The sequence below is a fragment of the Phyllobates terribilis genome, unplaced genomic scaffold, assembly GCF_046119375.1.
Source record: "Phyllobates terribilis strain yellow unplaced genomic scaffold, ASM4611937v1 Scaffold_7__3_contigs__length_470593459, whole genome shotgun sequence".
Classification (NCBI taxonomy): Eukaryota; Metazoa; Chordata; class Amphibia; order Anura; family Dendrobatidae; genus Phyllobates; species Phyllobates terribilis.
The window spans coordinates 259,250,550-259,276,964 of NW_027362767.1; the positions used below are offsets into that span (position 1 = coordinate 259,250,550).

A 26,415-nucleotide genomic window follows, 5' to 3' on the forward strand; every position below is an offset into this window, starting at 1 on the left:
TCTCCTAACTCATGAAATATTACGACTGACATCACATTGTCAAGCGTAGACATCTATTAAAGGGACACTACATCTAATTGCCCCCACACGCATACCTCCTGTTCAGTTGAATGCAATCTATTGTTTTCCGCCATTTCAAGCTGAGGAGAGGCTGAGTAGTGTTATTCAATGGGAGGAGTAAAATGTAATATTTTCTCTTCTAGTGAAGTAGATTTTGATGACTAATTTATTCATATTTTCTTTGACTTATGTATGTGCTCCTTAAGAATTTCCCTCCAGCTTATAACAAGGGAATAAGTTTTCTTGAGTGGAGAAATATATCCGAAGACTATTTTGACTGTATAATAAATAGTTGAGTAGACTCATTATTGCTTATTTATGGCCTTGAACCACCAGGTAGGAATTCTATACAGAGCTCAAATCTGTCGGAAACATACTGGAGTCCTTCATAGCCAAAATACAAGCCTCGCCAAGTCTCATTGAAGTCTGAAAGTGGAGCCCAGTTGCAATGCATTATGAGAACTGAATTTTAAAGAGCTAAAAATTAATCAGAAAAATTACCCCAAGGTATATACACTACTCAAAAAAATAAAGAGAACAATTGCACAACACAATGTAACTCCAAGACAATCACACTTCTGTGAAATCATCCTGTCCAGTTATGAAGCAACACTGATTGATTCACAATTTCTCCTGCTGTTGTGCAAATGGAACAGACAACTGGTAGAAATGATAAGCAATTAGCAAGATACCCCCTATAAAGGAGTGGTTCTGCAGGTGGTGACCACAGACCATTTCTCTGTTCTCATCCTTTTTGGCTGCTGTTTTGGTCACTTTAGCATTTTGTCGTTGCTCAGGTAGTGCAGCTCATCCAGGATGGCATATCAATTCAAGATGTGGCATGAAGGGTAGCTGTGTCCAGAGCATGGAGCAGATACCAGGAGTCAGGCCAGTACACCAGGAGACGTGGAGGGTCTGTAGGAGGGCAACCACCCAGCAGCAGGACCGCTACCTCCTCCTTTGTGCAAGGAGAAACAGGAGGAGCACTGCCAGAGTCCTGCAAAATGACCTCCAGCAGGCCACTAACATCCATGTGTCTGCTCAAACTGTCAGAAACAGACTCCATGAGGGTGGTATGAGGGCCCGACATCCACAATTGGGTGTTGTGCTTATAGCCCAACACTGTGCATGGCGATTGGCATTTGCCAGAGAACACTAAGATTGGCAGATTCCACATTGGCGCTGTGCTCTTCACGGATGAGAGCAGGTTCACACTAAGCACATGTGACAGACGTGACAGAGTCTGGAGACGCCGTGGAGAACATTCTGCTGCCTGCAACATCCTTCAGCATGACCAGTTTGGCAGTGGCTCAGTAATGGTGTGGGGAGGCATTTATTTGGAGGGCCGCACAGCCCTCCATGTGCTCACCAGAGGTAGCCTGACTGCCATTAGGTACCGGGATGAGATCCTCAGACCCATTGTGAGACTATATGCAGGGGCAGTGGGCCCTGGGTTCTTTCTGATGCATGACAATGCTAGGCTTCATATGGCAGAAGTGCGTCAGAAGTTCCTGAATGATGAAGGCATTGAAGCTATGGACTGGCCCGCCCGTTCCCCAGACCTGAATCCAATCAAGCACATCTGGGACATCATGTCTTGTTCAATCCACCAACGCCATGTTGCACCACAGACTGTCCAGGAATTGGCGGAAGCTTTAGTCCAGGTCTGGGAGGAGATCCCACAGGAGACCATCTGCAACCTCATGAGGAGCATGCCCAGGTGTTGCAGGGAGGTCATACAGGCATGTGGAGGCCACACACAATACTGAGCATCATTTCCTTGTCTTGAGGCATTTCCACTGAAGTTGGATCAACCTGCAAGTTGATTTTCCACTTTGATTTTGAGTATTATTCCAAATCCAGACCTCCAAGGGATATTAATTTAGATTTTCATTGATCATGATCATTTTTATTTTTTATTGCTCTCAACGCAATATATATTATACACACATATATATACATACACACGTATTAATGAACCTTGTGCAGAGATACACTTTAAGTAGCCTCTATGGCCAGCTCTGCCATTCATAAATCCCCCAAATTATTAAATAAAAAAATAAATAAAAACACGATTAAATTTTTTTTTCTTTGTATTTATTTTGTTTTACATATAAAAGCTGGTAATACTGCCGGACATACAAGAAACATGTATATGAAAGTCACAGTCACAAGGGTTCAACACTTATGTACAAACCAAGGCTAAATCAGGTGCACCCCACCTTGAGCCACCCTCTATAAAGGGAACTTATTATACATCAGAAATAAAAATTGTGTAAGAGGATGTGGTTTAGTAGTCCCGCTGCTCCCCGCCAAAGGGATACCAGCTCTAGTCACACCAACCATACCTGTCCATAAATTGCTATTCAATGGTCATCTGTGGGATAACATGGGCGGGCTTATGCTAATAAGCATCCCCTTAAATAGTACAAATATGTAAGTTATGTTTAACACTGCAATGGGAACACAATGAAAACTGAAAACCATTAGTGTATGAATGATAGATGGGAATGGGCTAGAACTAAAAAAAACAAAACAAAAAAACAACACAAACAAAGCATACACCGCTACCGGCAAGCAAATATTGCTTAGTGATGCGTCACAAAAAAGTTACAATTTGTGACATAATGCAGGCAGTGATATCCACCCTCCCCCATCCTTCCTAATGGCAACTCCCCCCCCCCCCCCGCCTCACCCTCTGCTACTTCTACCTTATGCCGTGGACTGGTTGCAAGTTGCAAAAATATGTGCACCCCCTGTGTAGAGTATTTGGCAGGCAGCAATATTGCTTGCATGAGGACTTGACCACCCTTGAAAGTTATGACCACCACTCATACCTCTGATGCATCTCTATAAAAGCATGCTAATCATTTCTCTCCTCCTTTAAAGGAGGTTTTGAGGATTAATAAGATTTTTAGTTAAACATGTAACCAGGTTTAACTAACTTAATACACTTACCCATAGGTAAAAATGTTACCCCTCAACTCCTTCCCATTGATGAGAACGCATCACCTAATACGGCATTAGAGCCGTCAAAAACTGCAGTCACATGATGGGTAGGTCATGTGATAATTGGACATGGGGTGGGGAGGGGTCAGTGGACACGGTTACATCATATATATGTAACTAAAGGGTTTTATTGGTAAGGGCTAGTGGTAAGCATTAAGGTGGGAGTACTCTTTTAGGGGGGGTATAGCTATGTTTCATACTGCTCCTGGTAGCCCTTTAAGAAGTTCTTTCATTCGCTCTGCCTTTTAATGAGGTCACAGCCTCCAAATAGTTTAATTGACTGGGATCTCTGAAGTCACTGAATCTTCAAGCATTCATTGGCTGTTATCTGTGAAGCCATGGGCTCCTACATACATAGGTTGCAAAGCCCTATAGGGCTGCTGTCACACACTGCAGTTGCGTCTTTTTTTATTAATTTAGTTGTTTTTTTTTTGGGGGGGGGGTGAGTAAGGGATTATAATGCTTTGGAAGACTATGCCTAACTACATAATGTATGAGTTTTACACTTATTTTTTTGTAAAAATTTTGCATTTTTTTTGTACTTTTCTTATTAGTACAACGGATACTTCTTTGGTTGCTCCCTGTCCAAGGCATGGCCATCAATCTGTCTCTAAAGTGTCCACTACCTGGTTGAGAGGGGCAAACAGACGAATTAGTTTAAAAAAGCAGCAAGTTTTCCCAAAAAAAATTTCCCCCATTTTTTTATTCTTTTTTTTAAAGTGCCTTTCTAATAAACTACTGTACTAAATGGTAGTTTATAATTCCCTTATTTCCCGTTGGGGAGAAGACCGCCAATGAGACCATACAAGAACTGTTCCCTCTCCACAGAAGGGCTCATCTGGAAAGACAGTGGGTGAAATAATCCAGAACATAGATTAAACCTCAGTAATCTAGGAGTTATCCCCAACAGACCCATTTTCAAGTTAATGGTAGTCCATGAAGTTCTCAAGATCTTCACGTTGTCTCGTTTCATGCCCAAAAATTGACTTTGAGCAAAGTCCTGTTACTATATGGTCTTAGGGTTGCCACCAATGTTTGACTATTCTAATGGTATTTGCGTCAGGTCTATGACTCTCACTTTGCCGTAGACCTAATTGGGTCAGTCTGGGTTTTTTCAGGATACATCTGAAGTCATGATCAACAAGGCCTCTTGTTGACAATGGTCGTCAATCCAACTATCCCTCTTACCTACACTATACTTATCTAACATTTCCCAGGCACTTATGGGAGACCACATTAATGTGAGATCTCTCCCTGGGCTGAAGTCGGAAGACATCTTACAATGTTCTCAAGGGTCAGGTAAGTACCACCACGGCTCTCGACATCAAATTCTGAGAACCTGGCAAGGCCACGAGTGTCTTGGTGGATGTCTACAGTTTATTATGTAATAATATTGCTCCGCTGTAGTCCACACAGTCAAACTGTACAGATACCCTGAATTCCCCCGCGACCGGGAGCCCTCTACAATCTAATTGTGCTGCACTTTTACAGCTAATGTATCTTTTCACCCACAACTGGAGTAAATCTGCCTCTCTACCATTGCTAAGCCCGCGACAAACGCCACTCTGTTTGATGAAGTTTTCTCAAGAGAGTCAATGGTAAAGTTGTGCAACACTAGACTGAGTGATGCACCGTCCACTATATCACCACCCAGTTTTGGGTGGTCGGACCCTGTAAGTTGGAAATATTTTGAAGGATGGGGGACCATTTTTTTTTTTTTTTTTTTATGGCCACCACCCTTATAAGTCTGAAAGAAAAAAGCCATTCTGCGCCGCTCAGTCTGTGAATTTGTGGATATCATTGTGTAACCGGTAATGTGGGTAAGATAGCTCGCTGTGATAGGGGCAGTTTTGGTGACACCTGCACTTTTCAATCCACATCATGCTTTTCTGGAAAGTGTCTCCATCGTCACAACGGAAGCGAACCCTCATGGTTCTGGTCTTGGATGGGGTGCAACATCGGCCGTCAGTGCAGGACCCGCAGTAATTTGGCTTGTACCTCCGCACACTGTTGCATCCAGCATAGGTGAAATGCATCGCCTGCTTGGCCTTCTTTGTTCTGGTGCATTTTTTGCCATTCTAAATGGAAAAAGGCACAAAGTTACAAAAAAAAGTCAATATCACCCAACATACCGTATTTTTCGGACTATAAGACGCACTTTTTTCCTTCAAAATTTTGGAGGAAAGTGTGGGGGGGTGCGTCTTATAGTCCGAATACTATATACATGGCTGTGCATGGTGATGGGTGTGGGGGAGCGGCAGCGGGGATCAGCGGGGCACAGGAGAGCAATGAATATTCATTTTTCTTAATAGCCGGCACACTGGAGCCACAGCGCGGCTCCTGCTGCCGCTCTGCGGTCTGTGTGCCTGCTATTAAAGTTCATGAATATTCCCTACAACCCACTCCCATGGGTTGTAGTGAATATCCATGGTCTTTAATAGCTGGCACACTGACCACAGAGCGGCAGCAGGAGCCACGCTGCGGTACAGTGTGCCGGCTATTGAACAGACTGAATGGTTACTGCTCCCCACGCACAGAGTCCCGGCGTGGGGAGCAGTGACTATTCCAGCACAGCGTCTCACACTGTGTGAGGGCGCATGGCAGGGACGCCATGCGCGGCTCACACAGTGAGAGTGTCGGCAGCAGAGCGGGACAGAGCTGGAGGAGAGAGGAGGTGAGTATGATTGTTTATTTTTTTTTTTGTAGGCCGTGTGATAGGGGCTCAGAAGGTGCCATGCATACCAGGGTGGGGTCTCAAGGGGTGCCATGCATACTAAAATGGGGGCTCAGAGGGTGCCATGCATACCAGGATGGGGGCATCAAGGGGTGCCATGCATACCAGGATGGGGTATCAAGGGGTGCCATGCATACCAGGATGGGGTATCAAGGGGTGCCATGCATACCAGGATGGGGTATCAAGGGGTGCCAGGCATACCAGGATGGGGGCTCAGAGGGGTGCCATACATACCAGGATGGGGAATCAAGGGGTGTCATGAATACCAAGATGGGGTATAAAGGGGTGCCATGCATACCAGGATTGGGGATCAAGGGGTGCCATGCATACCAGGATGGGGGATCAAGGGGTACCATGCATACCAGGATGGGGATGAGGGCCAGGTATACCAGGATGGGATGGGGGCCACTTTTACCAGGAAGGAAGTGCCATACATACCAGGATGGAGGATATTAACAGAATTGGGGGACATTACCCCAATACCAGTGTCAGCAGCAGACCCCCTCCCCCATAACAGGGCATCATGACCACATTTTTTGCTTAATTTTTTTTTTACTATTTTCCTCCCTTAAAACCTAGGAGTGTCTTATGGTCCGGTGTGTCTTATAGTCCGAAAAATACGGTACTATTTGTCTAGACCCTAGACAGCCCATCAGACTAATAATGTTTTGGTGTATGGGATGAAGAACACACATGAACATCAATACAAAATGTCGATGCTCAAATTCAAAGCCACGGGCCCAACAGTCAAATCATTGGGCAACTTGATGACCCTGAAGCCAGGTCAGAAGAAACTTTGTCTTCTACTTTTATGGGCTGACTTTACAGGTCCATAAAGTACTCATTCAGACATATCATTCAGTTATTATCTTGGGTTATGAGTCAAGAAAAGATTGGCAAATCAAGAAGCCTGTAGTCCCAGCTTTGTGCTCTAAGCTCCCAGTTGCCCAAGGTGGTCATCAAACATTCCCTGCCTGTAACAAAGTACCAAACCACTCTAATGAAGGAAAGTGCACTAGTTTACCTTGGGTTTGTATGGTAAAGGGTCTTTGCAGGGCCGCATTTGGCACAAGCGTGTCTCTTTCATGAGCTTGCATTGAGGGTTATCGTTGGTTATCCTCGCGGAAAGTCCCATGCCACAAGATTTGGAGCACTGTGACCATTCAGTGGTTTGGATGGCACAACTAGAACGATCTGGCTGGGGATGAGGACCCAGACCTGTAAACAGCAAAATAAAAAAATTTAAAGAAAAGTCATCCTGATTGAAAGTTCTTTCTACATAAGTATTTTAGCACTTCTATAAAAAAGTATGGATTCAAAACAAGTCAACTATGAGAAGTTGTCCAATGGGAACTATTATTCTAAGCACCACGTGACCATGGAGAATAAGGAAAAATAACAAAACAAAAAAAAACCAAGTCCACCATAATTGATAAAAGATGACAATGCTGATTCCATGTCTACTAAAGAGATTCCCTACCACTTACCAGTGTCCACTTTGAATCCATTTCGGACTAATGTAATGAGCTCGTTGCTGGATACGGGTTCCACGTCCTCCTGGTCTAAATTTTCTTCAGACGACTTCAAAATATCATCTACGTCTCCCATGGTGGTGTCACCCGAGTCTTCTGAGATGTGGTTGCTATCACACATCCACTCCTCACAGCACTGTCCAGGGACCTTGACAAGTCTTGGATTAATGCAGTCCACACTAGGCAAGGCCATCTCCTGAGGACACAGAGGCATACATCCCACCACTCCATCCATGCAAGAGCACTGGTGCTTGCAGTTGGGTTGAAAGTTTTCCCCGTTCTGATAGATTTGCCCAAAGAATTCACAAGGTCGACCTTCAGACTTTGCTGTAGAAGATAAAAATATCAATATTACAACAGAATTGACTATGCGAATTGGAAAGCAGACTGGATAAGCCATAATATTAGTGAACGTTTGTGCCTTCTTAGTCAGTATGAACTCCACTGCAAAACACTGAGACCAATATTTTATAGATGGATACTTTGGCATTTCCTTTGGTTGGATACCCCGAAAAAATTGGGCATCTACTCTTAAGGTGCCTATACATATGAGAGAAGGGCCTCAAGAAATTTGGCAGGACCAGACGACTAACTTATGTATATTTGGGGGCCTTCCAACTTTTCTCTGATGGATAATATTGGGAGAAGATAGATCGCTGTTGATTTCGGCACTGTATTCTCAGGCAAGATGAGCCGCTGACCAAAGCCTCAGGCAGCGACTTACTCTCCGCTTCCTATTGAGAGCACATGCACACATGAACTGAGCATGAATGTGGGGGTCAAGATTAATATCAGCAGGCTGAACAGGAGTATTGACGTACCCCATCAATGGGCGTCAGACTTCTGGCACCTCCACGATTAGCTAACCAAAGGCATCATGGCACTCCAGCAAGCACATCCTCTTGATAGCGCTGTACAGCTGATTGGTTTACATGCCAGAAGTCAGACCTCCTCCGATCAGAAATTGAGGGTTTATCCTAATGAACACCCCCTTTAAATTAATTTGGTCATTCTGAAGAGTGGCTTGAACCCTTTCTTTAGTTAGTAATTCGGGTACGACTTAACAAAAAGGCCCATAAAACTGTCATGGAATTTTTTCAGTGTCCATCAAATAGGCATCCCAAGTTTAAAAAAAAAAAACTTTTAAATATTTTAGGTATGTTCCTTTAAGATGACCGAAGTACCAGAATTACTTGGAAGTCACCACGGGTCACACGGTTACGATCTGCCAGCTTCGTAATGTGATCCGCAGTAAACTTCTACTCCCACAAGAACATGCTGTCAAATCAATATACGCCTCTCGGACACACCACGCTCGTTAGAGGTGACATAAAATGGGTCGGTAGTACCAGCAGATCACAATTACTCGCCAAGTGTTTACAGTTCCCGGGCGGGTTTTCTGCAGACAGGCAGATGATAGCTGGCGCAACGTCTTGCCAGGTGCGGTGTTGACTTAAATTATATCTGATTTTCAAAAAAACATCCCTGCCGACAGCAGCACCGAGGCCAAATTCCAACCCATTGCCTGGCGGACATCGCGCTCATCCTCTACTAATGAGTTCTGATAGGTAAGGGAGAGAGGTGCAAGTATAAATGCAATTACACCCCAATCTGGGTCACCAGCCAAGCTGAAATAAGGAGCCCTAATTATTTTGGTTCATTACCTCTGTACACACAATGTTATTGCCAATATTTATGGGTGATACACATTGCTGGAGGTTCGCCCAAAGCAAAGGGTTCTGGGCATGACTGCTGCCATAACTGTGCCTACAGAGATCAGTACAGCTGGGTATGGTGCCAATTCCAGATAAACTGGTCTTTGGGCACATTTCAAGGACAGGCCTTTCTGGAAACACCCTAAAAGAGGCGAACTATTGGCTACAATTGTTTAGGTGACTACTTACCACGGCAGATGCCCTTAGTAGAAGAAGGGTCAGCGCCAAAGTCGCAGTGCAGCCCTTTGATGTGATCACAGGGGTGTCTCAAATCGCAGTCCTGGTTGTACTGACGGGCACACACTTTGCAGCATTCACAACTGTCCGTTACAAGACTGATGCCAGGGGCACACGTAGATGTTTCTTTGGGGCAGATGCAAGTTGATGGGCATGATGGTTCTCCCTAGACAAAGCACATAACACCTTGAGTTACAAAACAGCTTAGACTCCATTCAAAAGTTCTCAAGTTTACTGTTTGCTCTCAAAGTGCTCACAACTCCCTATAGAACCCACTAATTCAGTATCTGCATTATAACTGCATTATAGAAGATGTGACCATACAATAGAGCACTATAACGTTACATGGGTTCATTCTGCAGCCATCTATTACCATTACGGTGACTGATGACTTGGCAGACATGTTCATCCACATTGTGTTGGAGATCCATACAGTGTTTCTAAATCCACAGGAAAAGAGTTAGAATAATAATACATTACAATATAATGTCAGGTCTGAGTAAAAATTTACAGACAAGGCCAAATAACTCATTGCACACAGCCCCAACACTAAATGTATATTCTTGTACATAGGAGCAGTATTATAGTAGTTATATTCTAGTACATAGGAGCAGTATTATAGTAGTTATATTCTTGTACATAGGGAGCAGTATTATAGTAGTTATATTCTTGTACATACGGAGCAGTATTATAGTAGTTATATTCTTGTACATAGGAGCAGTATTATAGTAGTTATATTCTTATACATAGGAGCAGTATTATAGTAGTTATATTCTTGTACATAGGGAGCAGTATTATAGTAGTTATATTCTTGTACATACGGAGCAGTATTATAGTAGTTATATTCTTGTACATAGGAGCAGTATTATAGTAGTTATATTCTTGTACATAGGGGCAGTATTATAGTAGTTATATTCTTGTACATAGGAGCAGTATTATAGTAGTTATATTCTTGTACATAGGAGCAGTATTATAGTAGTTATATTCTTGTACATAGGAGCAGTATTATAGTAGTTATATTCTTATACATAGGGGGCAGTATTATAGTAGTTATATTGTTGTACATATGGGCAGTATTATAGTAGTTATATTGTTGTACATAGGGACAGTATTATAGTAGTTCTATTCTTGTACATAGGGGCAGTATTATAGTAGTTATATTCTTGTACATAGGGGGCAGTATTATAGTAGTTATATTGTTGTACATATGGGCAGTATTATAGTAGTTATATTCTTGTACATAGGAGCCGTATTATAGTAGTTATATTCTTGTACATAGGGGCAGTATTATAGCAGTTATATTCTTATACATAGGGGCAGTATTATAGTAGTTATATTGTTGTACATATGGGCAGTATTATAGTAGTTATATTGTTGTACATAGGGACAGTATTATAGTAGTTATATTCTTGTACATAGGGGCAGTATTATAGTAGTTATATTCTTGTACATAGGGGCAGTATTATAGTAGTTATATTGTACATATGGGCAGTATTATAGTAGTTATATTCTTGTACATAGGGGGCAGTATTATAGTAGCTATATTCTTGTACATAGGGGGCAGTATTATAATAGTTATATTCTTGTACATAGGGGGCAGTATTATAGTAGTTATATTCTTGTACATAGGGGCAGTATTATAGTAGTTATATTCTTGTACATAGGGGGCAGTATTATAGTAGTTTTATTCTTGTACATAGGGGGCAGTATTTGGAATCTGTGCTAGGATATGATGGGTGTGAATTTCAGGATAAAATGAAGGATTTAGAAAGAACATTTTTTTCAGTCTTTACCATTGTGGTGACAGGTGTTTCCTGCATGTTTCATATGAATATTAACCATAAATGGAGCTGCCCTTTGGATGACATTTTATTACATTATAATGGCGTCAGGAGAGATAAAATGTTATAAATGATAATCCAGACTGAAAAAGAGGAAGAGAACCGCAGTCTCAGAAATCTCTGCCATAAAGATGGACTCCACCAAGAATTTTTATTCTCAGTTTGCTGTTCTCCGCTGTGGATGTCACAGATTTAGTTAATGTGAAATCTGTAAATTCTCTCAGGTTAATCCTCAAATTACAGCTAATTCCTGGACGGGCAGGCAAAGACTGGCATAAACAAAGGGGCACGTGACCCGCTGACTCACAGCAGCTCCGCCTTAGACCTGGCATCACTCACAGGATTTGGACAGGGCAGGAGTTGTGACTCCGGGATTAACAGAGCGCCACTTTACTACTCCTGTTATGATAACCAGTTCAGGACTGGAAAAAAAAAAAAAAAAGTCCAAAAAGGGGGAAAGACGAGGAAAATATTTACTTCAACCGCACAGCTCTGCCATTATTAAAAATAGCATCCAGCAGTTTCCAGCAAATGTCACTGAGCTATATATTTAGCTTTCGTATCTAAGCCTATCCCTGTGTGATACGGTCTTCTCAGCTGTTGTATCCCATCATACGAGTATGTACAATACTCTGGTGAGCTGCGTATCTAAGCCTACCATGTAAGATCACGTCTGGTGAGTTGTTATATCCAAGCCGATCAGGTATACTGTTATAAGCTGCTTTATCTAAGCTTATCAGATACAGCAGCTTATCAGACAGTATGATACCTGATTGGCTTAGATACACCATCTCAGACGTGATCATGCATGACTGAATTAGATACTGCAGTTTATCAGAAACTATGATACTGTTTGCTGAGCCATGTATCCAAGCCTTTACTATTTCTCACTAGATATGTACTGCAGCATTAGGCCATGGCCTCACTATCAGTATTCGGTCAGTATTCAGTCAGTATTTTTCCTCAGGAGTCGGTGATAAATGTAGAATTGGTGACTTGTTTCTATTATACCTTTTCTCTGATTGTTCCTCACCTGCTTTTGTCTCCCACTCCTGAGATAAAATACTGACCGAATACTGACCAAATACTGATAGAATTAGGCCACGGCCCCACTACTATCCAAAGAGAGTTACTGCCCTCCAACTTCCCATTGATGATGACCACATAACCACCCACACTGGCAGTGATACATTGCACTTCTGGGATCTTCTTCAAAAGACCCTAATCCTTCCTGATCTTCCTTCTCACATGAACCATGAGCCAGAGATTAGCACATAATGATATATGATATTAGAGCTTCTAAAAAGCTGTATAGCACAAGCTAAACATTTAGTACATTATTAGATTTTCTATCTGTTTGCATTGGACAACCCAATGGTCTCAAAGATGCACGTACTGCCATAATAGGTCTACACAGTACTGTCATACCCAACATAGGGCCATGCACTGGCGGTATAATAATGCAATATCCACACTGTGCGGTGCAGAGCCTATACAGTAGTGTCACACCCAATCAGTACCAATGCAGATCCACGCAGAGCGTGGCACATCCAGACAGTACCAACATACATCACCTACAAATTATATATATCGTACTAACAGTGCCTACACAATACACTTACAGTTAGGTCCATATATATTTGGACACAGACAACATTTTTCTAATTTTGGTTCTAGACATTACCACAATGAATTTTAAACAAAACAATTCAGATGCAGTTGAAGTTCAGACTTTCAGCTTTCATTTGAGGGTCTCCACATTAAAATTGGATGAAGGGTTTAGGAGTTTCAGCTCCTTAACATGTGCCACCCTGTTTTTAAAGGGACCAAAAGTAATTGGACAATTGACTCCAATGCTATTTCATGGACAGGTGTGGGCAGTCCCTTCGTTATGTCATTCTCAATTAAGCAGATAAAAGGCCTGGAGTTGATTTGAGGTGTGGTGCTTGCATTTGGAAGGTTTTGGTGTGTAGTAAACATGCGGTCAAAGGAGCTCTCCATGCAGGTGAAACAAGCCATCCTTAAGCTGCAAAAACAGAAAAAACCCATCCGAGAAATTGCTACAATATTAGGAGTGGCAAAATCTACAGTTTGGTACATCCTGAGAAAGAAAGAAAGCACTGGTGAACTCATCAATGCAAAAAGACCTGGGCGCCCACGGAAGACAACAGTGGTGGATGATTGCAGAATAATCTCCATGGTGAAGAGAAACCCCTTCACAACAGCCAACCAAGTGAACAACACTCTCCAGGAGGTAGGCGTATCAATATCCAAATCTACCATAAAGAGAAGACTGCATGAAATGAAATACAGAGGGTTCACTGCATGGTGCAAGCCACTCATAGGAGTCAAGAAGAAAAAAGCTAGACTGAACTTTGCTAAAAAAAACATCTAAAAAAGCCAGCACAGTTCTGGAAGAACATTCTTTGGACAGATGAAACCAAGATCAACCTCTACCAGAATGATGGAAAGAGAAAAGTATGGCGAAGGCGTGGTACAGCTCATGATCCAAAGCATACCACATCATCTGTAAAACACGGCGGAGGCAGTGTGATGGCTTGGGCATGCATGGCTGCCAGTGGCACTGGGTCACTAGTGTTTATTGATGATGTGACACAGGACTGAAGCAGCCGAATGAATTCTGATGTATTCAGAGCCATACTGTGTGCTCAGATCCAAATTCAGCCAAACTGATTGGTCATCGTTTCATACTACAGATTGACAATGACCCAAAACATAAAGCCAAAGCAACCCAGGAGTTTATTAAAGCAAAGAAGTGGACTATTCTTGAATGGCAAAGTCAGTCACCTGATCTCAACCCAATTGAGCATGCATTTCACTTGTTAAAGACTAAACATCAGACAGAAAGGCCCACAAACAAACAGCAACTGAAAACCACCGCAGTGAAGGCCTGGCAGAGCATCAAAAAGGAGGAAACACAGCGTCTGGTGATGTCCAAGAGTTCAAAACTTCAGGCAGTCATTGAAAACAAAGGGTTTTCAACCAAGTACTAGAAATGAACATTTTATTTACAATTATTTAATCTGTCCAATTACTTTTGGTCCCTTTAAAAACAGGGTGGCACATGTTAAGCAGCTGAAACTCCTAAACCCTTCATCCAATTTTAATGTGGATACCCTCAAATGAAAGCTGAAAGTCTGAACTTCAACTGCATCTGAATTGTTTTGTTTAAAATTCACTGTGGTAATATCTAGAACCAAAATTAGAAAAATATTGTCTCTGTCCAAATATATATGGACCTAACTGTATATCCATATAGTTCCAACATAGGGCCTACAAATAATGCCATGCACATCCGGTATCATCGAAGTGCTTTACTCTGCCTACACAATCCAGTTATATCCACTATATAGTGCCTACACAATAATGCCATATAGATGCTTTTTGCTACATTGATCCAACAAAATACTGTCATAAACCAACTGCACCTCTATAGCACCATATGGTGCCTACATTATATAGGTGTGACATTTATTGAATGGGTAATGGCATTATCGTACCACCATAGCACTATAAAAGAGCCAAAGTGTCTATACAATAATTCAGTGCCGTTCTTACACAACGGTGCCCAACTACAATGCCAAAGAGCACAAAATATTGCCATAGAGTGAAAACATAACATTAGTATAGTGCCTATATATTATTAATGAGCTGCCATGCATAATTCATAGCGGTCATCCGCAAAGTCCTGAGGGCATTCTGCATGCAAGACAAATGTGGATGTGATAGCCGCCATTAGTAGTTGTAGAAGGCCAGGATTATAAAGAGGCCGCCATTAGTAGTTGTAGGAGGCCAGGATTGTAAAGCGGCCGCCATTAGTAGTTGTAGGAGGCTAGAATTGTAAAGAGGCCGCCATTAGTAGGAGGTTAGAATTATAAAGAGGACGCCATTAGTAGCAGGAGGAGGCTAGAATTATAAAGAGGCCGCCATTAGTAGTAGTAGGAGGCCAGGATTATAAAGAGGCTGCCATTAGTAGTAGTAGGAAGCTAGAATTATAAAGAGGCCGCCATTAGTAGTAGTAGGAGGCTAGAATTATAAAGAGGACACCATTAGTAGTAGTAGGAGGCTAGAATTATAAAGAGGACGCCATTAGTAGTAGTAGGAGGCTAGAATTATAAAGAGGACGCCATTAGTAGTAGTAGGAGGCTAGAATTATAAAGAGGACGCCATTAGTAGTAGTAGGAGGCTAGAATTATAAAGAGGACGCCAATAGTAGTAGTAGGAGGCTAGAATTATAAAGAGGCTGCCATTAGTAGTAGTAGGAGGCCAGGATTATAAAGAGGCTGCCATTAGTAGTAGCAGAAGGCTAGAATTATAAAGAGGCCGCCATTAGTAGTAGTAGGAGGCTAGAATTATAAAGAGGCTGCCATTAGTAGTAGTAGGAGGCTAGAATTATAAAGAGGCTGCCATTAGTAGTAGCAGAAGGCTAGAATTATAAAGAGGCCGCCATTAGTAGTAGTAGGAGGCTAGAATTATAAAGAGGACGCCATTAGTAGTAGTAGGAGGCTAGAATTATAAAGAGGACGCCATTAGTAGTAGTAGGAGGCTAGAATTATAAAGAGGACGCCATTAGTAGTAGTAGGAGGCTAGAATTATAAAGAGGCCGCCATTAGTAGTAGTAGGAGGCTAGAATTATAAAGAGGACGCCAATAGTAGTAGTAGGAGGCTAGAATTATAAAGAGGCTGCCATTAGTAGTAGTAGGAGGCCAGGATTATAAAGAGGCTGCCATTAGTAGTAGCAGAAGGCTAGAATTATAAAGAGGCCGCCATTAGTAGTAGTAGGAGGCTAGAATTATAAAGAGGATGCCATTAGTAGTAGTAGGAGGCTAGAATTATAAAGAGGCCGCCATTAGTAGTAGTAGGAGGCTAGAATTATAAAGAGGCCGCCATTAGTAGTAGTAGGAGGCCAGGATTATAAAGAGGCCGCCATTAGTAGTAGTAGGAGGCTAGAATTATAAAGAGGCCGCCATTAGTAGTAGTAGGAGTCTAGAATTATAAAGAGGACGCCATTAGTAGTAGTAGGAGGCTAGAATTATAAAGAGGACGCCATTAGTAGTAGTAGGAGGCCAGGATTATAAAGAGGCTGCCATTAGTAGTAGTAGGAGGCTAGAATTATAAAGAGGACGCCATTAGTAGTAGTAGGAGGCTAGAATTATAAAGAGGCCGCCATTAGTAGTAGTAGGAGGCTAGAATTATAAAGAGGACACCATTAGTAGTATTAGGAGGCTAGAATTATAAAGAGGCCGCCATTAGTAGTAGTAGGAGGCTAGAATTATAAAGAGGCCGCCATTAGTAGTAGTAGGAGGCCAGGATTAAAAAGAGGCTGCCATTAGTAGTAGTAGGAGGCTAGAATTATAAAGAGGCCGCCATTAGTAGTAGTAGGAGGCTAGAATTATAAAGAGGACGCCATTAGTAGTAGTAGGAGGCTAGAATTATAAAGAGGACGCCATTAGTAGTAGTAGGAGGCCAGGATTATAAAGAGGCTGCCATTAGTAATAGTAGGAGGCTAGAATTATAAAGAGGACGCCATTAGTAGTAGTAGGAGGCTAGAATTATAAAGAGGACGCCATTAGTAGTAGTAGGAGGCTAGAATTATAAAGAGGCCACCATTAGTAGTAGTAGGAGGCTAGAATTATAAAGAGGCCGCCATTAGTAGTAGTAGGAGGCTAGAATTATAAAGAGGACGCCATTAGTAGTAGTAGGAGGCTAGAATTATAAAGAGGCCGCCATTAGTAGTAGTAGGAGGCTAGAATTATAAAGAGGCCGCCATTAGTAGTAGTAGGAGGCCAGGATTATAAAGAGGCTGCCATTAGTAGTAGTAGGAGGCTAGAATTATAAAGAGGCCGCCATTAGTAGTAGTAGGAGGCTAGAATTATAAAGAGGCCGCCATTAGTAGTAGTAGGAGGCTAGAATTATAAAGAGGCCGCCATTAGTAGGAGGCTAGAATTATAAAGAGGATGCCATTAGTAGTAGTAGGAGGCTAGAATTATAAAGAGGCCGCCATTAGTAGTAGTAGGAGGCTAGAATTATAAAGAGGCCGCCATTAGTAGGAGGCTAGAATTATAAAGAGGACGCCATTAGTAGTAGTAGGAGGCTAGAATTATAAAGAGGCCGCCATTAGTAGTAGTAGGAGGCTAGAATTATAAAGAGGACGCCATTAGTAGTAGTAGGAGGCTAGAATTATAAAGAGGCCGCCATTAGTAGTAGTAGGAGGCTAGAATTATAAAGAGGCCGCCATTAGTAGCAGTAGGAGGCTAGAATTATAAAGAGGCCGCCATTAGTAGTAGTAGGAGGCTAGAATTATAAAGAGGCTGCCATTAGTAGTAGTAGGAGGCTAGAATTATAAAGAGGCCGCCATTAGTAGTAGTAGGAGGCTAGAATTATAAAGAGGCCGCAATTAGTAGTAGGAGGAGGCTAGAATTACAAAGAGGCCGCAATTAGTAGTATGAGGAGGCTAGAATTATAAAGAGGCCGCCATTAGTAGTAGTAGGAGGCTAGAATTATAAAGAGGCCGCAATTAGTAGTAGGAGGAGGCTAGAATTATAAAGAGGCCGCCATTAGTAGTAGTAGGAGGCTAGAATTATAAAGAGGCCGCCAGTAGGAGGCTAGAATTATAAAGAGGCCGCCATTAGTAGTAGTAGGAGGCTAGAATTATAAATAGGCCGCAATTAGTAGTAGGAGGAGGCTAGAATTATAAATAGGCCGCCATTAGTAGGAGGCTAGAATTATAAATAGGACGCCATTAGTAGTTGTAGGAGGCCAGAATTATAAAGAGGCCGCCATTAGTAGGAGGCTAGAATTATAAAGAGGACGCCATTAGTAGTAGTAGGAGGCTAGAATTATAAAGAGGCCGCCATTAGTAGTAGTAGGAGGCTAGAATTATAAATAGGCCGCCATTAGTAGGAGGCTAGAATTATAAAGAGGCCGCCATTAGTAGTAGTAGGAGGCTAGAATTATAAAGAGGCCGCCATTAGTAGGAGGCTAGAATTATAAAGAGGACGCCATTAGTAGTAGTAGGAGGCCAGAATTATAAAGAGGCCGCCATTAGTAGGAGGCTAGAATTATAAAGAGGACGCCATTAGTAGTAGTAGGAGGCCAGAATTATAAAGAGGCCGCCATTAGTAGTAGTAGGAGGCTAGAATTATAAAGAGGCCGCCAGTAGGAGGCTAGAATTATAAAGAGGCCGCCATTAGTAGTTGTAGGAGGCCAGAATTATAAAGAGGCCGCCATTAGTAGGAGGCTAGAATTATAAAGAGGACGCCATTAGTAGTAGTAGGAGGCTAGAATTATAAAGAGGCCGCCATTAGTAGTAGTAGGAGGCTAGAATTATAAAGAGGCCGCCAGTAGGAGGCTAGAATTATAAAGAGGCCGCCATTAGTAGTAGTAGGAGGCTAGAATTATAAAGAGGCCGCAATTAGTAGTAGGAGGAGGCTAGAATTATAAATAGGCCGCCATTAGTAGGAGGCTAGAATTATAAAGAGGACGCCATTAGTAGTTGTAGGAGGCCAGAATTATAAAGAGGCCGCCATTAGTAGGAGGCTAGAATTATAAAGAGGATGCCATTAGTAGTAGTAGGAGGCTAGAATTATAAAGAGGCCGCCATTAGTAGTAGTAGGAGGCTAGAATTATAAAGAGGCCGCCATTAGTAGGAGGCTAGAATTATAAAGAGGACGCCATTAGTAGTAGTAGGAGGCTAGAATTATAAAGAGGCCGCCATTAGTAGTAGTAGGAGGCTAGAATTATAAAGAGGACGCCATTAGTAGTAGTAGGAGGCTAGAATTATAAAGAGGCCGCCATTAGTAGTAGTAGGAGGCTAGAATTATAAAGAGGACGCCAATAGTAGTAGTAGGAGGCTAGAATTATAAAGAGGCCGCCATTAGTAGCAGTAGGAGGCTAGAATTATAAAGAGGCCGCTATTAGTAGTAGTAGGAGGCTAGAATTATAAAGAGGACGCCATTAGTAGTAGTAGGAGGCTAGAATTATAAAGAGGCCGCCATTAGTAGTAGTAGGAGGCTAGAATTATAAAGAGGCCGCCATTAGTAGTAGTAGGAGGCTAGAATTATAAAGAGGCCGCAATTAGTAGTAGGAGGAGGCTAGAATTATAAAGAGGCCGCAATTAGTAGTAGGAGGAGGCTAGAATTATAAAGAGGCCGCCATTAGTAGTAGTAGGAGGCTAGAATTATAAAGAGGACGCAATTAGTAGTAGGAGGAGGCTAGAATTACAAACAGGCCGCAATTAGTAGTAGGAGGAGGCTAGAATTATAAAGAGGCCGCCATTAGTAGTAGTAGGAGGCTAGAATTATAAAGAGGCCGCAATTAGTAGTAGGAGGAGGCTAGAATTATAAAGAGGCCGCCATTAGTAGTAGTAGGAGGCTAGAATTATAAAGAGGCCGCCAGTAGGAGGCTAGAATTATAAAGAGGCCGCCATTAGTAGTAGTAGGAGGCTAGAATTATAAAGAGGCCGCAATTAGTAGTAGGAGGAGGCTAGAATTATAAAGAGGCCGCCATTAGTAGGAGGCTAGAATTATAAAGAGGACGCCATTAGTAGTTGTAGGAGGCCAGAATTATAAAGAGGCCGCCATTAGTAGGAGGCTAGAATTATAAAGAGGCCGCCATTAGTAGTAGGAGGAGGCTAGAATTATAAAGAGGCCGCAATTAGTAGTAGGAGGAGGCTAGAATTATAAAGAGGCCGCCATTAGTAGTAGTAGGAGGCTAGAATTATAAAGAGGCTGCCATTAGTAGGAGGCTAGAATTATAAAGAGGACGCCATTAGTAGTAGTAGGAGGCCAGAATTATAAAGAGGCTGCCATTATTAGTTGTAGGAGGCCAGAATTATAAAGAGGCTGCCATTAGTAGGAGGCTAGAATTATAAAGAGGACGCCATTAGTAGTAGTAGGAGGCCAGAATTATAAAGAGTCCGCCATTATTAGTTGTAGGAGGCTAGAATTATAAAGAGGCCGCCATTAGTAGTAGGAGGAGGCTAGAATTACAAAGAGGCCGCCATTAGTAGCAGGAGGCCAGGATTATAAAGAGGCTGCCATTAGTAGTAGTAGGAGGCTAGAATTATAAAGAGGCCGCCATTATTAGTTGTAGGAGGCCAGAATTGTAAAGAGGCTGCCATTAGTAGTAGTAGGAGGCTAGAATTATAAAGAGGCCGCCATTATTAGTTGTAGGAGGCCAGAATTGTAAAGAGGCTGCCATTAGTAGTAGTAGGAGGCTAGAATTATAAAGAGGCCGCCATTATTAGTTGTAGGAGGCCAGAATTGTAAAGAGGACGCCATTAGTAGTAGTAGGAGGCTAGAATTATAAAGAGGCTGCCATTAGTAGGAGGCTAGAATTATAAAGAGGCCGCCATTATTAGTTGTAGGAGGCCAGAATTGTAAAGAGGCTGCCATTAGTAGTAGTAGGAGGCTAGAATTGTAAAGAGGCCGCCATTATTAGTTGTAGGAGGCCAGAATTATAAAGAGGCCGCCATTAGTAGGAGGCTAGAATTATAAAGAGGCCGCCATTATTAGTTGTAGGAGGCCAGAATTATAAAGAGGCCGCCATTATTAATTGTAGGAGGCCAGAATTGTAAAGAGGCCGCCATTAGTAGTAGGAGGCCAGGATTATAAAGAGGCTGCCATTAGTAGGAGGCTAGAATTATAAAGAGGCCACCATTAGTAGTAGTAGGAGGCTAGAATTATAAAGAGGCCGCCATTAGCAGTAGTTATAGAAGGCCAGGATTATAAAGAGGCCGCCATTAGTAGTAGTAGGAGGCTAGAATTATAAAGAGGCTGCCATTAGTAGGAGGCTAGAATTGTAAAGAGGCCGCCATTATTAGTTGTAGGAGGCCAGAATTATAAAGAGGCCGCCATTAGTAGGAGGCTAGAATTATAAAGAGGCCGCCATTATTAGTTGTAGGAGGCCAGAATTATAAAGAGGACGCCATTAGTAGTAGTTATAGGAGGCCAGAATTATAAAGAGGACGCCATTATTAGTTGTAGGAGGCCAGAATTGTAAAGAGGCTGCCATTAGTAGGAGGCTAGAATTATAAAGAGGCCGCCATTAGTAGGAGGCTAGAATTATAAAGAGGCCGCCATTATTAGTTGTAGGAGGCCAGAATTATAAAGAGGCCGCCATTATTAATTGCAGGAGGCCAGAATTGTAAAGAGGCCGCCATTAGTAGTAGGAGGCCAGGATTATAAAGAGGCCGCCATTAGTAGGAGGCTAGAATTATAAAGAGGCCGCCATTAGTAGTAGTAGGAGGCTAGATTTATAAAGAGGCCGCCATTAGTAGGAGGCTAGAATTATAAAGAGGCCGCCATTATTAGTTGTAGGAGGCCAGAATTGTAAAGAGGACGCCATTAGTAGTAGTTATAGGAGGCCAGAATTATAAAGAGGCTGCCATTAGTAGTAGTAGGAGGCTAGAATTGTAAAGAGGCCGCCATTATTAGTTGTAGGAGGCCAGAATTATAAAGAGGACGCCATTAGTAGTAGTTATAGGAGGCCAGAATTATAAAGAGGCTGCCATTAATAGTTGTAGGAGGCCAGAATTGTAAAGAGGACGCCATTATTAGTTGTAGGAGGCCAGAATTGTAAAGAGGCTGCCATTAGTAGTAGTAGGGGGCTAGAATTATAAAGAGGCCGCCATTAGTAGGAGGCTAGAATTATAAAGAGGCCGCCATTATTAGTTGTAGGAGGCCAGAATTGTAAAGAGGCTGCCATTAGTAATTGTAAAGAGGACGCCATTATTAGTTGTAGGAGGCCAGAATTGTAAAGAGGCTGCCATTAGTAGTAGTAGGAGGCTAGAATTGTAAAGAGGCCGCCATTATTAGTTGTAGGAGGCCAGAATTATAAAGAGGACGCCATTAGTAGTAGTTATAGGAGGCCAGAATTATAAAGAGGCCGCCATTAATAGTTGTAGGAGGCCAGAATTGTAAAGAGGACGCCATTAGTAGTAGTTATAGAAGGCCAGAATTATAAAGAGGCCGCCATTAATAGTTGTAGGAGGCCAGAATTGTAAAGAGGCCGCCATTAGTAGTAGTTATAGGAGGCCAGAATTATAAAGAGGCTGCCATTATTAGTTGTAGGAGGCCAGAATTATAAAGAGGACGCCATTAGTAGTAGTTATAGGAGGCCAGAATTATAAAGAGGCTGCCATTAATAGTTGTAGGAGGCTAGAATTATAAAGAGGACGCCATTAGTAGTAGTTATAGGAGGCCAGAATTATAAAGAGGCCGCCATTAATAGTTGTAGGAGGCTAGAATTATAAAGAGGACGCCATTAGTAGTAGTTATAGGAGGCCAGAATTATAAAGAGGCTGCCATTAATAGTTGTAGGAGGCTAGAATTATAAAGAGGACGCCATTAGTAGTAGTTATAGGAGGCCAGAATTATAAAGAGGCTGCCATTAATAGTTGTAGGAGGCTAGAATTATAAAGAGGACGCCATTAGTAGTAGTTATAGGAGGCCAGAATTATAAAGAGGACGCCATTAATAGTTGTAGGAGGCCAGAATTGTAAAGAGGACGCCATTAGTAGTAGTTATAGGAGGCCAGAATTATAAAGAGGCCGCCATTAATAGTTGTAGGAGGCTAGAATTATAAAGAGGACGCCATTAGTAGTAGTTATAGGAGGCCAGAATTATAAAGAGGCCGCCATTAATAGTTGTAGGAGGCTAGAATTATAAAGAGGACGCCATTAGTAGTAGTTATAGGAGGCCAGAATTATAAAGAGGCTGCCATTAATAGTAGTAGGAGGCTAGAATTATAAAGAGGACGCCATTAGTAGTAGTTATAGGAGGCCAGAATTATAAAGAGGCTGCCATTAATAGTTGTAGGAGGCCAGAATTGTAAAGAGGCTGCCATTAGTAATTGTAAGAGGCCACAATTATAAAGAGGCCGCCATTAGTAGTTGTAGGAGGAAAGAATTAAAAAAACAACAAAAAAAACCCACACAACTTAGACTGCACTGAAGGATTTGTAAAATGTGACAAAACGTGAGGTTATTAATTCCAGAGCTGAACTCCCAGCGTGCGTTTAGTGAGTGATACCCGGTACAGGAAGCCTGGACCATGGCCAGCGGGAGCCGAGTACAGAGGGTCAGCGGGGTCAGGCTCTGGTGAGAATACAATGGCACCTTGGGCTCATTGTCAGTCATACTGGTTGTCACCCAGCTTTCCCAGTATGATGACTGCACCCCCCCTCCCCCCCTACCACCACCACTATTGCCATGCAGGGTGCTGGGAAAGCTATGACAGCTTAAGTGGGAGCGATAATGGTGGCCATAGTGGTTGTCACCCAGTTTGAGGCAATATATTCAATGAGCTGATGGGAGGGAGCAGCTCTTATGGAGCCCCCAGCCGCTAGCCCCTCTCAGTCACTCAATGCAGGAATGTGGGGTCTGCACATGGGATGTTTTCCTTCACAATCCCACATGGAGAAGATCGAGCCAAGTCCCTTGAAATGTGATATTGGCAGGGAGGTTATACATAAACATCCCGGGATGTGGAGGGCACCCACTGTTTACAAACCTGACGCCGGGTATTTATAGTGGGCATGAATTATAAGGAGAGTCAGGAACCACCCAACTTTAATTAAAGGGGCAGACCCCTGAATTAAGGATGGGTTATTATACCACTTGGGCTACGCAATAACATGGGGGATTTGCTGGAGGATTGCGCACCAAAGGAGTCCTATAGGGTTCTGGGTGGTGACCCTTTAGAGTTATACTGACCAATGAATGTGCCCACCACATATGCCACCCTAGCCATCATTCAACACTACAATGCCACCCTTGCCAGCAGACAGTGACCTCCTTTGGCAGACTGGTAAATGTTAGACATATCCCGTCAAATTGCAGAAACTATGTAACAGGCTTACAGGGAACTACAAATCCCAACATACATTACCAGCTTCTGTGGCTGACAGAACATGCTGGTACTTGTGGTTTCAAGCCAAATACTAAGCTGAAGGTTAACTCTTCATGCACTAGGGAATAAACAGAATAGCATACCTGCCCCACAAGGGGGCATCACCCAGCTTTCCCAGGTACAGATATAAACTAGAACCCAAACTCACACTGAAATGAGCCAGCCAAAAAGGGGTTAATGAGCACCATTCTTCATAGCCTCCCGCCGCCCATATCCCAGCTCTCCGCCAGCCCTGGACCAATCAGTGGCCGTAATAAGGAGACTTTGATCTCAGCATCACAACAAAGTCATTGATTATAATAAGGCTGGAGAGGAAATCACTAATGGCCGAGCAGAAAGAAGGGATTGTTCCCCATCATCTCAAAGCAGACACGTGGGAGGGGGAACTGCGAAGAGAGTATGCCCCCCAGATTTCTCCAGACTAGTGTCCGAGTGCAAGCTCTGCAGCCCAGTACAGCTATAGTCACTCCACTGCAACAACTACAACCCCCAGCACAGGAGGAATGTAGAGTGCAGGGATGATAGGAGTAGTAATCCCCTGCTGCACAGCTCTATCTACAAATTATCAGCAACAAAATCAGCCTCATCTGCCAAGGAACTATAACTCCCAGCATGTCCATGTAGCTAGTTACAGGGTAATGCTGGGATTTGTAGTTCTTTAAGGCTCGTTAGAAATGATGACACCACAGGTCCAATATGTCTTCATAGCATGCTATGCTGCTGAGGAATTACAGCTCTCAGGATGTCTATGGAGCGGGACGCAGTAATTCTGGTAATTGTAGTTCTACATCACTCATCAGTAATGAGGACCATGAGAGGAACTACAATTCCCAGCCTTCAATGCAGCTGTGTACAAGATGATGAGAAGGTGGTAATGCTGAGAGTTGTGGTTCTACAGCACGCTCGGATATAAATGTCAATGAACTACAACTCCCAGCCTGTGAATGCAAATGCATGAAAGATCATGTGAAGGGAGTGGTATTGCTGGGATCTGTGGTTCCACGGCGCTCATTAGAAAGGATAACATTTCAGATCTAGAATAGCAATGCTGATGGGGAACTGCAAATCCCAGCATGCCCATGCAGCTGGCATGCAGCTGGCTACAGAGTAATGCTGAGATTTGCAGTTCTACAGCCGAATGCTTTGGGATATCATATTAAGAACTACAACTCTCAGCTGCATGCAAGATGATGAAAAGAAGGTGGCAATGCTGGGACTTGTAGTCCTACAACACTTCAGCTCTGAGATATCAACATAGTAGGAACTACAACTCCCAGGATGTCAATTCAGCTGTACAGATAGTTCTGCTGGGATTTGTAGTTCTACAGCACTCTCTTTAGAAATGAAGAAACTTCAGATGTAGAATATCATCAGAATAGGAACTACAACTCCCAGGATGTCCATGCAGCAATAAGCAGAGCTGTCATCTCACCCAGCATGCACTGCAGCCACCCCAATGTCACTGTGGAGACCCTGTTACTAGTGGGGGCCTCCCCCACAAATAGATGCAGCACTTACCATCTTCACAGAGCAGGCAGTTCCAAGCAATGCAGCAGTCAGAAGCAGAGATCCAGCAAACATGGTCCAAAGTGAATGTAGTCTCATGTGGAGCACCAGGTGGAGGGGTGACAGCTGTGTGGGGCAGTGCACAGGACCAGGGATCCTCAGTCACACTTTGGGGAGGGGGCTGCTTGGTATATTTTGGGGTTGAGCTGGTGCCTGGCTGCTCAGAGCCACAGATCACCTGCGAGTCTCAGCTGTTCATTGACAAAACTCTGCCAGCTTCTATCTTATATACAGGGCATGCCACAGCCCCGCCCCCGCCGTGACGTCACCGCTCCTGGCACATACTGAGAGAACTTGGCAAAGCAGTCTCAGCGCTGCCACCTGCAGGCCAAACAGGGAAGTGCAGCACATTCCCTCACTAAGAATAGCAGCAAGTCAGAACACAGTTGTCAACTCTCCTTGAATTCCTGACGGTCACTATTTTTTTCTGCCAAATGCACAGTTCTGCTAATGAATATGGAGGGGTCAGCTACCTGGGTGATTTCTAATGGAGTGGGCACATGCGCAGTGGCCTGTAATCCCCTAGTTAACTTTTATTAACTGTCAATGAGAGATAAGCAGGAATTAAGTGCAATGCAGAGACCAAGGGTAAGTGATAAAATACTGCCTGCCTGCAGCCACCACTAGGGGGCGCTCTCTGCATATGAATTTCAACAGCTAATAAGAATGTCCGTGAGCTCCCTCTGGTGGTGGCTTCAGGGATTGCTGTAGGTGCTTGAATTTGTGGAAACTTCAGTGCTTTGCCCTCTATCACCAACTGGGTATATTGCACTTACATAGTTACTGACA

The 26,415-nt window shown here is 42.9% G+C and overlaps 1 protein-coding gene across 1 annotated transcript; it reads right to left on the reverse strand.

Annotated features, from left to right (window-relative positions):
• Positions 1 to 3,567: 3,567 nt before the first annotated feature.
• LOC141154486 (CCN family member 1-like) lies at positions 3,568 to 25,848 on the reverse strand. Its single transcript, XM_073640487.1, has 5 exons — positions 25,579 to 25,848; positions 9,240 to 9,453; positions 7,291 to 7,662; positions 6,828 to 7,021; positions 3,568 to 5,147 (listed from the first exon to the last, which is right to left on the reverse strand). Exons 1-5 carry the CDS (start codon positions 25,663 to 25,665, stop codon positions 4,845 to 4,847), a joined length of 1,170 nt encoding a protein of 389 aa, XP_073496588.1. The 5' UTR covers positions 25,666 to 25,848; the 3' UTR covers positions 3,568 to 4,844.
• Positions 25,849 to 26,415: the final 567 nt, after the last annotated feature.